Source organism: Mytilus edulis, chromosome 1, assembly GCF_963676685.1.
Source record: "Mytilus edulis chromosome 1, xbMytEdul2.2, whole genome shotgun sequence".
Classification (NCBI taxonomy): Eukaryota; Metazoa; Mollusca; class Bivalvia; order Mytilida; family Mytilidae; genus Mytilus; species Mytilus edulis.
Genome location: NC_092344.1, coordinates 46,766,015 through 46,782,402, shown reverse-complemented (window position 1 = coordinate 46,782,402; position 16,388 = coordinate 46,766,015). Strand labels below are relative to the sequence as shown.

The 16,388-nt window shown below is 31.9% G+C and overlaps 1 protein-coding gene across 3 annotated transcripts in view; it reads left to right on the top strand.

The window, feature by feature from the left end:
• Window positions 1–13,696, top strand: part of LOC139483972 (phospholipid-transporting ATPase ABCA3-like) — a 46,786-nt gene extending 33,090 nt beyond the window's left edge. For 2 of the 3 annotated variants that reach the window (XM_071267698.1, XM_071267693.1), the window contains exons 9-19: window positions 40–169; window positions 392–546; window positions 1,460–1,615; window positions 2,539–2,749; window positions 3,125–3,374; window positions 5,097–5,365; window positions 6,230–7,234; window positions 8,670–8,867; window positions 10,081–10,792; window positions 11,636–11,806; window positions 12,039–13,696. In XM_071267698.1, the coding sequence (XP_071123799.1) occupies window positions 40–169; window positions 392–546; window positions 1,460–1,615; window positions 2,539–2,749; window positions 3,125–3,374; window positions 5,097–5,365; window positions 6,230–7,234; window positions 8,670–8,867; window positions 10,081–10,792; window positions 11,636–11,806; window positions 12,039–12,492 (3,711 nt within the window). In that variant the 3' untranslated portion in view covers window positions 12,493–13,696. The remainder of the gene's footprint in view (window positions 1–39; window positions 170–391; window positions 547–1,459; window positions 1,616–2,538; window positions 2,750–3,124; window positions 3,375–5,096; window positions 5,366–6,229; window positions 7,235–8,669; window positions 8,868–10,080; window positions 10,793–11,635; window positions 11,807–12,038) is intronic. The other variant, XR_011655105.1, reaches the window with a different exon arrangement.
• Window positions 13,697–16,388: the final 2,692 nt, after the last annotated feature.

Below are 16,388 nucleotides of genomic sequence, written 5' to 3'. Positions count from 1 at the left end.
TTTATGAAATTTATGAAAATTCCAACGAAACATTTTCAGGTCTATGGAAAGGGGAAGAAAAAAAAGGTTGCTGTTGAAAATACAACTCTCAATGTGTTTGAAGGTCAGATAACAGTACTTCTAGGTCATAATGGTGCAGGAAAAACAACAACTATGTCTATGTTAACTGGTGAGTCAACTATGGAATAAGGTTAACTTTTTTGAAAACTGAGATTCAAGCTCTCCAAACAATGTACTGTATCAGAATGTTTGCTCTAAATTAAATAATATATTCTGGTTATCTAAATAAAAGCTGAGTTAATTGGAAGCATCCTGCCTTTTCCGTTTGCATTCTTCCAGTTCCACAAGCTATTACTTTCATTCATGTGAAAGATTTTTTCTCTTCTTTCAGGCTTTATACCACCAACAAGAGGAACAGCTAAAATAAATTCCTATGATATAAGAAAGGACATGACGAATGTTAGACGTAGCCTGGGTCTATGTCCACAGCACAACATACTCTTTGATACGCTCACAGTTAAGGAGCATTTGATTTTTTACTCAAAGGTAACCTATGCATTACGTCTTTTTGCGTTTTTGTCTTTACTATGTCATCTTTATTTAGTTTATGGAAAGACCATATATATTTTTAAAAAAAATACATGTTCGTCCGACAGGGTTCATCTCACCTTGATTAGATTAAGGTTGTAATGGCATTTTCCAGATACTGTAAACAGTGTGTCGTGAATTTGAAATGATTGTAAGGTGTACCTGTAGTCTGGAAAGGTTCATCTGACCATGATGTCATTTTCATGTTCATAAGACAAACGTTTAGTTTTCAAGGTTAGATTCGATTTACAGATACTAGAAGCAAACACGTGTTTCCAAAAACCGTTCCGCTTTGATCAAAAAGCAAATATGTGTATTCAAATCTATTCTGAGTTTTTGCTTTATGAAATAACCAGTTACTTTAAATAACACAAGTAATTACGGGTTTAAGATAACATTCATTATTAGAAATTTAAAATATGTAAAACTGTTTTGAAAATGAATAATGTAAGATAAGTGGTCGAGTTCAAGAGATTGATATCGTGATTTTGTATTTCATGAATTTTTTTATATTTTACCCTCTTGTGCTATGCTTTTTGAAATATATCATAAACACATGACCATCATATAGTTTTGTAAAACCGACTTAGTTAGGGGCAACAGTAGATTTTGCCATTTGATTAGGGAAAATTTCCTGTTTGAATTTTCCTAAGAGTATTCTTGTGATTTTACAATTTTACTGACGTTCATATCTCGTGATACATTTTGAATATACAAAACAAGATAAAGAGAAACTGAGGGAATTGCATGTATTTTAAATGGAGTCCTACCATACACATTGACAGCATAAGGTCATATATGCCATTATCATTTTTACCTCAGTAGTTGAACCTCTCTGTTTATATCAATACATATATTTTGATATTTACAGATGAAGGGCTGTCCAAGTAACCAAATTTCAAAGGAAGTGGACGAAATGGTAAAAATAATTGGTCTGGAACAGAAGTTAAACAGATATTCAATGACATTATCTGGTGGGCAGAAACGAAAGTTATCAGTTGGAATCGCATTGATAGCAGGCTCAAAGGTAGGAACCTTGTTGAAACAACCACTTTACAAGCATGCGTTAGAAATACTTAGCAATTACATTGAAACTATTGCAAACTCCCTTCCCCACAATTGATTGCTTTCCCATATATGATATACGTGGAAAATCAAATTCCCAATGCGGGACATTGTATTGTAAATGTTTATACAATACCCTCATAATGCTTGATTGTTTATTTATTGAATTTAGACCATCAAATTTTAAAGAAAAATCGGATAGATAATTTGTAAAAAGACAAACTTTATTTGGAACAATAAACATGACACACAGTAAGTTATATTAACTCTTTCGATTATTTGTGTTTAAATAAAGGCAACAGTAGTATACCGCTGTTCAAAAGTCATAAATCAATAGAGAGAAAACAAACCCGGCTTTGGCTATACAGGCAACAGTAGTAGTATAACGATTTTCAAAAGTCATAAAACGATCGAGAGAAAACAAATCCGGGTTTGACTATACAGACAACAGTAGTAGTATACCGCTTTTCAAAGTCATAAAACGATTGAGAGAAAACAAATCCGGGTTTCAGACTAAAACCGAGGGAAACACATAACCTATTAAAGGAAAACAACGAAATAACAGAACACAGAAGTGCAACAAAAAACAAAAAACAATGCAACATATACATATTAACGAACTATTATGTAACAACTGCCATATTCCTAACTTAGTGCAGGACATTTTAAGAAAAATAGTGTGTTGAACTTGATTTTGTGGCTAGCCTGTAATATCCTTCATTTGCTTAATGGGATTATCCAGATTCACTGCTTTGATCATTATATTAAATAAAGAACTAGCTAGATATTATTATTTCCCTTGGTGTTAAAAGATACGTTAAATGTGAACTGCAAGTAACCAAATGTATCTGCTGCGCTATAATATAGTAATGTGTGTATTGCTAGTTTGTGATGCTTGATGAACCTACATCTGGTATGGATCCAGCAGCTAGACGACAAACTTGGGATGTCCTACAGAAGTTTAGAAAAGATAGAACATTGGTTCTCACAACACATTTTATGGACGAAGCTGATCTTCTTGGAGATAGGATCGCTATAATGGCTGATGGTGTAGTGAAGTGTTGTGGAACTTCACATTTTCTCAAGAAGAAATATGGTACGTTAAAGTAGCAGCTGCTTTGAACAGATTTTACAGCAGCATTTGTACTGAAGAATTCCAAATACAGAAATTATATTTCATATTTTTTTTTTATTTACAAACACGTCATATTTCTTTATCGTTCTATTTCAATAGAATGCTATGCATTAATTTCAATATTCTATAAAAGGCTTTTTTCATGTGATATTTGTGTTTGTCGATTTTAGATTAACAAGAATGCATGGGTTGTTATCACAAACAAACCCAACTCGTATTTAAAAGAATCAGAGAAAAAGGAAGTAAGTTTCTTACAGATCCGACAATGTCACAAACGCTTAAGCTGCTAACGAAATATCATGCCTTATTATATGCATTTTTTGTTTGTTTTTAAAGGTGCAGGATACCACCTTGTTATGGTAAAGAATCAGTCTTGTAACGTTAGTACAGTCACACAACTTATCCAATCTCACATACGTACTGCAACGCTAGAAAGTAATATTAGTGCAGAACTATCATACTTGCTTCCATTTGATGAGTCGAGCAAATTTGAGGACCTGTTTAAGGATGTTGAGGCAAAGAAAAGTCAGCTTGGGTTAACAAGTTTTGGAACTACTGCTACTACTATGGAAGAAGTCTTTCTTAAGTAAGTGTGAAAGTAAATCTTAAGGACATCGATAAAATTGCTGGACTCAGTAACGTAAAGTCTATTTTCAAGTGTTTGAATAGTGCTAGGTAAACGAAACCGAACATAATGAAAAAAGATAAAAACGAAAATAGAAATGCCAGAAAATCTTTTAGAAAAATCAAAACAGGGTGTTGACAGGGTGAACTTTTCATTATATATACACTTCCTGTACCAATCATTGTCATGTGAAGTCGAGGGGGAGATTAATCTGATGTGTTATATAAGAGTCCGTGATATATGATCTATGATGATAAAACATGTAAAAGTTGCCTCTGTCTAGTATATTGATTTAATAAGAATTAAAACAACCTTTGAATGGATTTTGATTAACTTGTATATACAATTTATATTATAAATCCAAATGCGGGCTGAAAAAAAAAGAACAACGTTTGAATCATGAATTTTCTTCTAATGGAAAGATTTCTCTAATTTAGAATAAATTCATACAAATGTCCGAAGATATATCTTTACTGCAACAGACAATCTCTTTTACTTTGAATTAAGCCAGGTCTTAGAGGTGTTAGGTTCACAGGTTGTCTTTATGTTAAAATAGAGCAAAATAAGTCAAAGTCCCGTAACTCTTTCACAACTTCAGATTTCTTTTCGGTCCTTTGTGACCAAGTGGTCTAATTAATTCATCTATAGTCAACACTGATGTTGTCAGTTCTTACCCCGTAAATAGTTATCATAGATACCAGGATTATAATTTAGGACGCCAGACGCGCGTTTCGTCTACATAAGACTCACCAGTGACACTCTTATCAAAATAGCTCTAAAGCCAAAAAAGTACAAAGTTAAAGAGCATTGAGGATCCAAAATTCCAAAAAGTTGTGCCAAATGCGGCTTAGGTAATCTATGCCTGGAATAAGAAAATCCTTAGTTTTTCGACAAATTCAAAGTTTTGTAAACAGGAAAATTATAAAAATGACCACATTATTGATATTCATGTCAACACTGAAGTGTTGACTATTGGGCTGGTGATACCCTCGGGGACGAAACGTTCACCAGCAGTGGCATCGACCCAGTGGTGTAAATAGTTATCAAAGGTACCAGGATTATAATTTAGTACGCCAGACGCGCGTTTTGTCTACATAAGACTCACCAGTGACACTCTTGTCAAAATAGCTCTAAAGCCAAACAAGTACAAAGTTTAAGAGCATTGAGGATTTAAAATTCCAAAAAGTTGTGCCAAATACGGCTAAGGTAATCTATGCCTGGGATAGGAAAATCCTTAGTTTTTGGAGAAAAATTCAAAGTTTTGTAAACAGGATATTTATAAAAATGACCCAATTATTGATATTCATGTCAACACCCAAGTGTTGACCACTGGGCTGGTGATACCCTCGGGGACGAAACGTTCACCAGCAGTGGCATCGACCCAGTGGTGTAAATAGTTATCAAAGGTACCAGGATTATAATTTAGTACGTCAGACGCGCGTTTCGTCTACATAAGACTCACCAGTGACGCTCAGTCTCTTATCAAAATAGTTATAAATGACTTGTTCATTGAACTCATTTTCTGCTGAATGTGTGCTGATTTCTCGGGGTATTCCGACTTCCTCCCCAATAAAAAACTGGCATCAATATAATCGGCATTAGTGCTGAAATAAGCGTTTAGCAACACAAATTATCAAGTCAATACAATTTGTCTAAAACCACTGCTTCTTAATTCATTTAAAGGGTTGGTGCATCTGCTACTGATGACGACGAAAAGGATCAAAACGGTGAAGCCAATGTTCTTTATCAAAATCAAGCTTTTGCGCATGACGAGAAAAGACCATTGAGTGATATTAGTGCAATTGTTGATACAAAGAATGTTCCACCACTCGCAAGTAAAATGAATGGCGATTCAACAGAGAAACGATCAAGTTTTAATGAAACGCCACCATTACCCAATATAAATGGACAGTCTAAATCCAACAATGTAACGCAGAATGGAACGTATAATGGTACGCATAGAATATGAATATCTTGATGAAAATTATTCAAGTAATGAAACCATGAGATAATTAGAAGTTGACAAGGGAGATTATTAGTTAGACACCCAAAAAGACAAAGCAATACCAATCAAATACTACTTCGTAAGGCACAGTAACAGTGATTTTTTTCTAAGGAATAGTTTTGTCATATAATCTATTTTTTTGTGCTTTTGAACTACTCGAATAATTGTTAAAATAATATTCAGTGCAAAATGTCGGTATGTTTAATTTATAGAATGGTTCATATAGATGAGCTACACATATGCTGTCCAATAGGAGTTACCAAAATTAAACCCTTCGCAGCACCACATTCCCTAAATGGCATAAAATCAATCAAATTCAAAGAAATATTGTCATTGTATTGTCATAACGGTATTATATAATCGGTATTATATTATCGCAGTGATAGAATCAGTGATGTTTTTTATATATATATATGTATGCCACTTAGACCTGTTGATTTTGATAATGTATTTATTAAGTATTTTACTAAATTTTCTATTCACTATCATTACTTAATTGAATTAAGCAGAGAATATTATTTACTAGTAATGAAAATACTTCATATAAAAAAGTAAAATCACCAAATTACTGAACTCCGAGGAAAATTCAATCAAATGGCATAACCAAAAGCTCAAACACATCAAACGAAAGGACAACAACTGTCACATTTCTGACTTGGTAAAGACAATTTATAGAAACGTTAAATTTTAGTAATTTGACTTGATCGATCAATTATTAATGATACGTCATTCAGAACTACATATAGTTAAATATCAAAGAATATATTTACGTCAAATTACATCATAATGTTTCCTTAATTATTTTTTGCAGCATTTAATGAGAATATCAAGAAGAATGGTGGATTTTCCTTGACAATGCAGCAGTTTTATGGAATGTTTGTAAAGAAAATGATTCAAACATGGAGAAACCGTGTGGTAACCTTAGTGCAACTGATAATGCCGGTTCTTTTCACTATCTTTGGATTGCTCGTCGTGGAATCGTCACCGGGTAATACCGCGGATCCTGCTTTAGCTTTGGAGTTATCTTCTTTTGGTTCTGGTTTAACAGCTATTTGGGATGATGGCGCCTCACCTGCAGCTGCTGAAGCCGGCATTGCCAATCAATATAAAAATGCCATTACTAGCAGCGGTAATACCGCTTTAGATGCCGGCGCTCCATCCAATATCAGTACATACCTAATGGATAAAGCGGGTAGCGTGGGATTATCAACATTCAACACAAAATATATGATAGGCGCTTACCTTGCAACAAGTAACAGTTGGATAGCATATTTTAATGGCGAGCCTTTCCACGCACCTGCAATTTCTTTAGCATATATGATGGATGCAATTTTCAAATACGCTATGAACAGTGATTCATATTCTATCAAAACAACAAACTCGCCTTTTAAACTTACAGTAGACGAGAATGAACGGGCTAACTTCTTTACATATATTGGAACAGCCTTTTCACTTGCTTTTCAGATTATGTTCGGAATGGCGTTTTTGACAGCCACTTTTATCATTTTCCTTATCAAAGAACGATCATCTGGAGCAAAGCATATCCAGAAAGTTAGCGGAGTTAGTTCTTTTGCTTTCTGGGCATCAAATTTTCTATGGGATTTGATCAATTATCTTATTCCAGTTCTGCTGATATTGATTGTTTTTGCAGCATTTCAAACAGAGGCTTTTGTGGATAACGGTCGCCTAGGGATTGTTTTCCTTATATTTTTATTATATGCCTGGAGTTTCCTTCCATTTACGTATACTTTCAGCTTTTTTTTCTCATCAGCTCCATCTGGAATGGTTGCTATGACTATGCTGAATATCATTATTGGTAAGCAAAGCTTTTAAAAAGAAACATATATATATATAAATATATATATATATAAATGTCTAAGAATATAACTTAAACACGCTAATTAATACATTAAAAAATTCTATTAGATTTTAAATAGAAATACGCAATATTTCGCTAAACAAATTAGCTTCATCAGGCGTGTGCATCTCTCAAGGTGAAATCGGATGCATGACAAAAACATATTTTTGTTGCTTTATCTATACAAGATTTGAGGAAAAGTGTAACATATTTATTGATGTTCAATTAATTGTATGAATTTCTATAAATAAATTTGTATGATTTCAAGATAATTATGGTTTTGATATATATATACGAGTCTAAATTGAAAATACGTTCAAACCTATGATTGCGTTGGATACAAACCGCAATTTTTATAGAAGTCTAAATTGAAAACAACGTTTAAACCTATGATTGCTTTGGATAAAAACCGCAAAGATAGTAAACCAGAATCATGAGGTGCAAAAACTAGTACACCATATCCGGATTTCGACTATAAATGTCTCTTCAGTGATGTTAGGGATCGAAATGGTATTCGGAAGGCCATATACCTTAATTAAGGATCGACTCTTGAATTTTAAAGAGTCGCAATATGATGAACGAATTATATAAACCGGAGGAGAAATATAATACAATCCCAATCGAAAAAATATAAACAAGTCTAAATTGAAAAACCTATCATTGCATTGAATAAAAACCGCAGTTTTTATACGTGTGCATCTAAAACGAAATTCGTGGTAGAGGGCACACACAACATTTTCCAAAAGACTAAAAAGCTGAAAAAGTATAATTTAACAAAACGCATTGAACTAATATATCTACGAGTTTAATAGTATAAAATGCATATAATTTTTTTATGTCTATTATCAGATTGTTAATTATTGTATCAGATTTCAGCTTACATTTATTGGCTGTTCTGTAATATAGTTTAACGATTTCACAGTGGACAGTTTTTATTTATCCCATACTAGTAGATTAAGCTCACCTTAACATGTTTTTTAAACAAAAGAAGTTTATTTTAGCTTGGTAGTCTTAAGTAAACGACACAGCCCATCATGAATTTAAAAGAAAAAATATCACATCATATGTAGATTAACTTGCAAGTGAACAATTATAAGTACAAAAATCATTATGTAAAGCATGAATTGTTTTACATTGTCTTATCGGGGCCTTTTATAGCTGACTATGCGGTATTGTCTTTACTCATTGTTGAAGGCCGTAAGGTGACCTATAGTTGTTAATGTCTGTGTAATTTTGGTCTCTTGTGGACAGTTGTCTCATTGGCAATCATACCACATCTTCTTTTTTATATTACCACGCAAAATCAGAATGTCTAACCGTTAATGAAAAGACATGGTCACTTGTTTTCCTTTTTGATTATGTACTTTTTAATAAAACATCAAAACTATTGCAGGTCTTGCTACACTGATTTCAGTATTTGTCCTCAAAATACCCGGATTTAATACATACAATATTGGTAGCGCCTTAGACCTTGCATTCGCCATATTGTTTCCTAACTACTGCATGGGAACTTCATTAATGAGCATGTATGTCAACTGGGGGTATACCAAAGCATGTACTGAAAGTGGATATCCAGCATCCTGCCAGTCAAGTAAGTCTAGATATGTTTTATAATTTTAATCAAGAGACGGAAAGTGAACATATGTTATTATATATGTATAAATAAATATCGTCTGGCATATGGTAAGTCTAATTGTCTACATTATCACCAACCCACTAGTCAGTACTTTATTGACTTAAATTATCATGAGTATGGTCTTGATAGAGGATAATTAATAACTAGGAATTTGGGGATCCTCAACTTCGGACTTTATTTTGCCTATTTAACCTTTTGTGTAGACTAAATGCAGGTCTGGTGCATATTATTTTGATCCTGGTACCTATGATGAGTTTATTACGGTCATTGCAAAAAATTTCCAATTGATTTGTTTGGTCCAAAGAAATGGTCAATATGTCAAATGTATAAACGAACATATGAAAGGATTCAGCTGATCACGACCTTATTTTTGAAAGTTCGAGTTCTAGGTCAAACTAATTTGTAAAATACACTTATTGCAACTATAATTGATTTACAGATGTCACCTGGTTTTGACCATTACTCATCGTTAAGTTTTCTTCGTTTTCTTGTCTCATCCAATACCTTTATTCCAAGAAACTATGTAATAGTATCGCTAAAAAAAAAACCCGAACACATGGGCTTCTACTCGATGTGCGGTTGCAGCAACAACAAAATATTCGGTTATAATTAATTAGGTTGTAGATTCTTGTTTCTGAAAAACAAACCTTGTCTAAAAAAAAATATACATGATTTATTAAGAAATGTTACAAAAATTGTGAAAGTCAGCAGAAACTTAATTTTAGGAATGCAGAACACGTGTATTTGGACAAATCAAAGAAGAATTACATTTGCAAAAAATGTTTTGAAGCAATTCTCAACAATGTCATTTAATATAAATAATATAAACAGAACTACCGAACTTCAAGGTAAGTTAAAAAAGGAGAAAGTCCATTAAACCTGAACTGACTTATATCAGAATAAATTTGAAAGCAACTTTCATATTCCTGACATGGTACAGGCATTTTCCGAAGCAATTGTGGATTAAACCTGGTTTTATAGCCAGCTAAAAACCTCATATATGTATGACAGTTTGGGTTTTTTTTATTGACAAAATTTGGCAAGGAGCCTAAACCGATAATAATTGCGATCCAAAATAAAGAATTGAATGTTTTTATACATATAAATAATCTGTTTTGTATTACTTATATTGATTTCTATAACTCATTTCTTATTGACCTTCCTACAGGCTGTGATCCGAATGGCGGTGATATATGCTTCCCAAACTCTTCTAACTATCTCGACACTACATATCCAGGAGTTGGTCTTTACATATTGTTCCTAGTTGCACAAGGAGTTGTTTACTTTGCTATTCTGTTTATGATTGAAAATGATGTTTTCAGTAAATGCAAATACAAAGTCAACAATGGAAATAGTACATCGGTCTCAGATTTACCATCGGATGAAGCCTCAATTGAAGGAAAACAAGAAGATAATGATGTCGCCGAGGAAAAACATAGAATCAATTCTAATTCTGTCACTCATTTAATGGAAACAGATTCTGTTATTGTTAAGAACCTTACAAAATATTATGGTAGGTTTCATGCAGTCGATGGTATCAGTTTTGGAATTGCACCTAACGAATGTTTTGGACTGTTGGGACAAAATGGCGCTGGAAAAACCTCTACATTCAAAATGTTGACCGGGGATGTTCCGCTTACGAAGGGTAATGCCTTTATGAATAAATATGATATTAAACAACATATGAGACAAGTTCAACAAAATCTTGGTTACTGTCCTCAGTTTGATGCCCTTATTGATCAGATGACTGGAAGGGAAACTTTGTATATGTATGCTCGGCTGCGTGGAGTTCAAGAGAACCAAATCAAAGGTGTGGTTAATGATATAATGGACGTGATGATGTTGAAAAAGTATGCAGATCGGGAGTGTGGCACTTACAGGTAAATGTATTAGTATATAAACAATTATACGAAAACTGTCTCACCAAATTATTTAGATTAGGAAAACAAAATACATTGCAAAATATGTAAAATATATGATTGAACGACTGCATAGAAACTAAAAGTTGAATCTCTTGACTTAACCATTTATTTTGAGTAATATATCTACTATAATTGGTATATAGAATTACTGAAAGATATATGTAAGATAAGGAAAGTAAGATTCACCTCATCTTGACCTTATTTAATGTTGAGTGATAAAATGCTATTTTGTGTTTTTTTTAATTTCTCAAATACTTAAAAAAAAGATAATTGAATACAAGATGTACATTAAATCCAAAAAGACTGACATAAGCAAACGTTGGAGTTTATCAACCAACGTAACGAATGGAAAACAAACGCAATAATCATGACTCGGTACTTACATTTTCCGATGGGTTAAAACTGGTTTGGTTTGTAGGTAGCTACATCCCCACTTGTGTGACAGTTGTTTATAAGTTTATATGACAATAAATGGGATCCAGCAGGCAAAACTGTGTAAACATACATTACAGACATACAACACAACTGACTCAAAAATTCGAACAAACATACAAATAAATCTAACAAAGATTCAAACAAAAATGTTTTGTAGTTGATAGTGACAAAAACACCAAGAATTTCTTTTGGCTAATACATACCTTATAAAGTATACTCTCTTTCTCGATTGAGTATAGCTTAAGTAAAATTACCTTTTTTGACGGTTCAATTTTTTTTTTGGTGAACAATCTATCATCACAATTTTAACTATTTACACAAGTAGATGTGCTGTGTATGTTCAATAAAAATGTTTTTCTTTGACAGTGGTGGTAACAAGAGGAAATTAAGTACATCCATGGCCTTAATTGGGGACCCTCCTTTTATTCTACTCGACGAACCAACGTCTGGAATGGATCCTGGTGCCAGACGACAACTATGGAATGTTCTTTCACAAGTTAGAGCCAGTGGGAGAACCTTAATTCTTACGTCACACAGGTATGTGTTTAGTCAATCCTATGCATTCACCATTTTAACTTATAAGGTTTAATATATTTTACCTTTTATTTCTATTGTGGGTTATATATCAGGCTTTCTGTTTTTGTCATGTGTTACCATTATTTGTTTACATATAAAAATATTTAAATGTACTTTATATTTGTTATGTTATTGGATTTAATTTCAGTTTATTTATGCATATAGTTAAAAGTATTTCAAATTTGTTTTTAAGCATGGAAGAGTGTGATGCCTTATGCACTAAAGTAGTCATCATGGTAAATGGAAAATTTGTTTGTTACGGAAGTCCACAACATTTAAAAAATAAGTTTGGTCACGGATACACACTTATTTGTCAGATGAGAATGGAAGAAAATGGATTCCATGCTTCTACACAACCACTGAAACAGTTCGTTAAAACAACGTTTCCTAACAGTGAAATATTTGATCATCACCATGGCTACTGTCATTTCCAAATTCCCGATGCAGATATTCCATTGGCTGCGGTATTTAGTGCTATGGAACGTGCAAAGAAAGACTATAATATTGAAGACTATGCTGTTCATCAGACGACACTTGAACAGGTGTTTTTGACATTTACACAGAATCAGATTCCACCAAAAGAAGAGAAAAAGAAAGGTTGTTGTTCAAGTGGTAACAGTAGCTCTGCTTGTTGTTGTTGTTTATAGAAATTGTTTTTCAGTATGTTTAAAATCAACAGCTTTCTTACATATTTAGATTTCGGATCGTATTTATTTTATGAACGCCTATATTTGAAGACATTGAACATTTTGAATAGTTTACATGTTTTAATTTTTTAATACTTTGTTTTGAACGTGTTATTTATGCTATCAAAACTATATCTAGACCAGGCATATACCCATATCAAAAGTTCATTTAAATTAATTGGAAGTCAATTTAAATAATTTACAATACAACCCCTTTTCATTAGGTCAGGGGTGTGATTTTTCATTGACTTCCTTTCAGAATGTAAAGAGATTACATTGTACTTGGTTTGACGTGTTAAGTAAAAAATTTACTGTTCAAATTTCGGATTTGTCATAACTTAACATACTTCTCATGTAGATACCCTGTTGAATTGACATAAACGTAACTGAGTTCCAAAGTAAATTTGTAGAGTATATATATTTGATTAGTGCTATTCCATGAATCTATATTGTGTTTCCTATGTGATGCCAACCCCCTCAATTATTCTTCTTAACCAACTTGAGATGGTGTGCTGCACTGTGTTTTCTTCATATTTGCTGAAATGAAAGCAAAACGTTACTATTTAACTTTATTGATTTCATTTTTTTTTTTTTTATTAAAATATGTAAAAAACCAACAATGAAAAACGTTAACAGTTTGTAAGGAATCAGATACGCTCAAAAGGTTATTTTCTAGATCAATAGTGTCCGACGATTAACATGAATTCGCCTCAAGTAGACTGTGATAATGTATATTTTCCCATTTATATGAAATGACATGTCATTATTTATTTTTTCATGTTATAACTGTTACATGTTGTAATTAACTGTAAATTGTATTTACAAGAAAAATATGACATGAGATGCCAATCGAAGAAAAACAGACAATATCATGACCCCAACAATAATACGATGAAAAGACAAATAGCATCCAACATACACTTAGTTTTAAGTGGAAAGGGATTAATATAAGTTGCAAAACTTGTTTCCCAATCCACTATAAATAAATATGTAACCGAAAACCATAGAATAAGCAGCATAAATGAGTCACCTAAATGAGGGTGATAACTTCACTTGCTCCAAAAAGGAAAGCAGATTTTGCATCATGTATTGCTCAAGTAAAAATCGGTGATAGGTCACATTAGATGATTTCATAATCAATGAAATGATAGCTTAATTTCAAAAATTCCAAGAAAACGCACTCGTACTAGCAGATTATTGTTAGGAAGATTTAAAATTGCTGATTATCAAAATTTTATATATAGTAATCATATGTGCATGTTTTTATTGCTTTACTTTGTCATTTTGGGGCCCTTTAAAGCTGACTATGCGGTATGGGTTTTGCTCATTTTTGAAGGCCGTACGGTGATTAATAGTTTTTTTTGTCCTTTTGGTCTCTTGTAGAGAGTTGTCTCATTGGCAATCATAACACATCTTCTTTTTTATATGGTTTTTACAAAAATTGGAAAACACATTTGACGAAGACGTTCCGATTTAACCTAAAGATTTTACTGTTACAACTTGAGAGAATAATTTGTTCAAAGTGACATTTACATGGCTAGTTTCAAAGGGATACATGTATATGTGCATTCGTTTGAATTTGACTCCATGTCACACAAATAAACTACACCCTATGTACACTCAAATGTTTAACAGCACTTTTGTCGTACATCAAAGGTTATATTTGTACTTATATATATAATAGAAAAGTACAAGTCAAATGTATCTATTTTATTTAGAATGATTGCCACTTGTATTTTTTTCTAATTCATGAATCTCATATCAGGACGCATAATATCATGATTTTGCAATCTAAGTTTTATTTGTTATGGGAATATTTACATATTTGCTTTTATTTGTACTCTTTTTACTTTTTATACAAATTTTATTCATCACACCAGGATGATGAGGTGTACTTTTTCATCAAATCAAGCTTTAAATTATAAATCAACATCTTTGATATAAATGAAGTACAGTACACAAACGACTGAAAGGAGTAAGTTCGGTAAGGGCCATATTTGGCCCCGATTATAAAATTGAATTGTACAAGATAAAATATGTTTGAAATTGTCTTAAAGACATGTTAGAAAGTAAAATTTAACTATTTGCGTCAAAGTTTTATTTTAAAGCGTTGATTTCTACATCCAAAATAGGTCAAAATAAAAGATTTTGACGAAATTTGACAAAATTGGCCAGATTTCAACCAAATTTAGGACCAGGAAACATAGAGCGCAGGCGTCGACAAACTTAATATTCAAGTTAAACATGTGAAATGTCATTACAAACATTGTGTTCAAAAATCTTTTTTGTCGACGTATGCTCTCTATGTTTCCTGTCCAATAATCAATGCAAAATTTACCAATTTTCATTGATTTTTCGTGGGAAATCAAAATGAGTACTGTCTGTGACGTCATCAGTAGAACACAGGAACGTAATTTTTCAACAAATAAGCTTATTTCCTATCTAGTCAATGTATTAGCAATGATTCCTTGTGATATTGGTCAATAAATCCTAATTTGAAATTTGAGGTAAAATAGAAGGCCATTTTAGGATCTTATCGAACCTGCTCCTTTCATGGTTTCATGGTTTAAAATGATGGTAAAAGAGTTGATATGTTTATATAGCAATTTGTTTTTAGATGAAAACAATGTTAAATGTTAAATGTTAAAAAGTAACTTCATATTTTCAAAAAGAAAGACAGATTGAAAAAAATGTAACTTTCTTTTTAGGAAGTCCACATGAGACAAGTTATATTAAGATAAAACGTTTCTTATAACTAATGAAAAATGAAAACATTTCTATAAATATTGGGGAACAGAAACATGTAAAGGATAGAAGATCATTTTGCATATCAAGAAAAAAAATAGATTTTTCCTGTTATAACATAATTTTTTTGTCTTTACTAATAATTTAGCGTTTTAGGGCAAACCAACTCTGTTAGCATATATTATATTTTTTTATTTGATACTATATTATGTTTACCCTTTACTTTATCTCAATTATCATTAACTACATCATCAATAACCTTATGCTACATGACAATCAATTAAGTATACATGAAATAATGTATGATAAGCATCCAGTAAGTGCACTTACTCTTATTTTTATATTAATTTGTTTATTAGAAAATGATAAACAAAAAGTAGTTTACAAACTCTAACTTGAACGTATGTAGATTTTTTGGAATGTAATTAAAAAACTAAGAAGTTTTTCAATTTTTGCATAACAGTTTTACCTTTTTTTGTTAGATCCAATATATCTTTTTTAAGATATTTGCTTTATATATTGTAATATGTCAGTGGATAAATTTTATGGTTTGATATTTTTAATATTTCTATAACAATCTGTACTAACAACAGTAAATGAACACTCAGTAACAATTTGCTAATTCATTTTCTCTTAGATCTGTATTGTTATGTTTTGTGTATTGTAATGACATGATTGTTTTAATAAAAGTTGTGATACCAGTATTCTGTATTTTCATAAGCAATCTTTGTGGTTTTCAAATGCTTTTTAATGTTACGTTACAATTATCTCCCTAATGTACAATTTGACTTTTAGTAGATTTAGTTGAATATCATTTAACGCCCTTTTATGTTCGTTTTTGTCATACAGCTTTTAACTTTTCGGTTCTTATATTAAACATGCTTGTTTTTTCAAATTTTCTTCATTGAGTGCTTCTGGTTGGTTGGTTAACATAAAATTAGAAGTGATAGGATCGAATTAAAGGCAGATAGGAAATAGTTTGAAGCAGTAAAAGACGTTTATCAAAACGTTCTGATTTCTAAATACAACTATCATTCTGTTTTAATTTTCCTGTAATTATTGACGTTTAATCAATCTTTTACTTATAATTACCTAAATATTGATATCAAGAT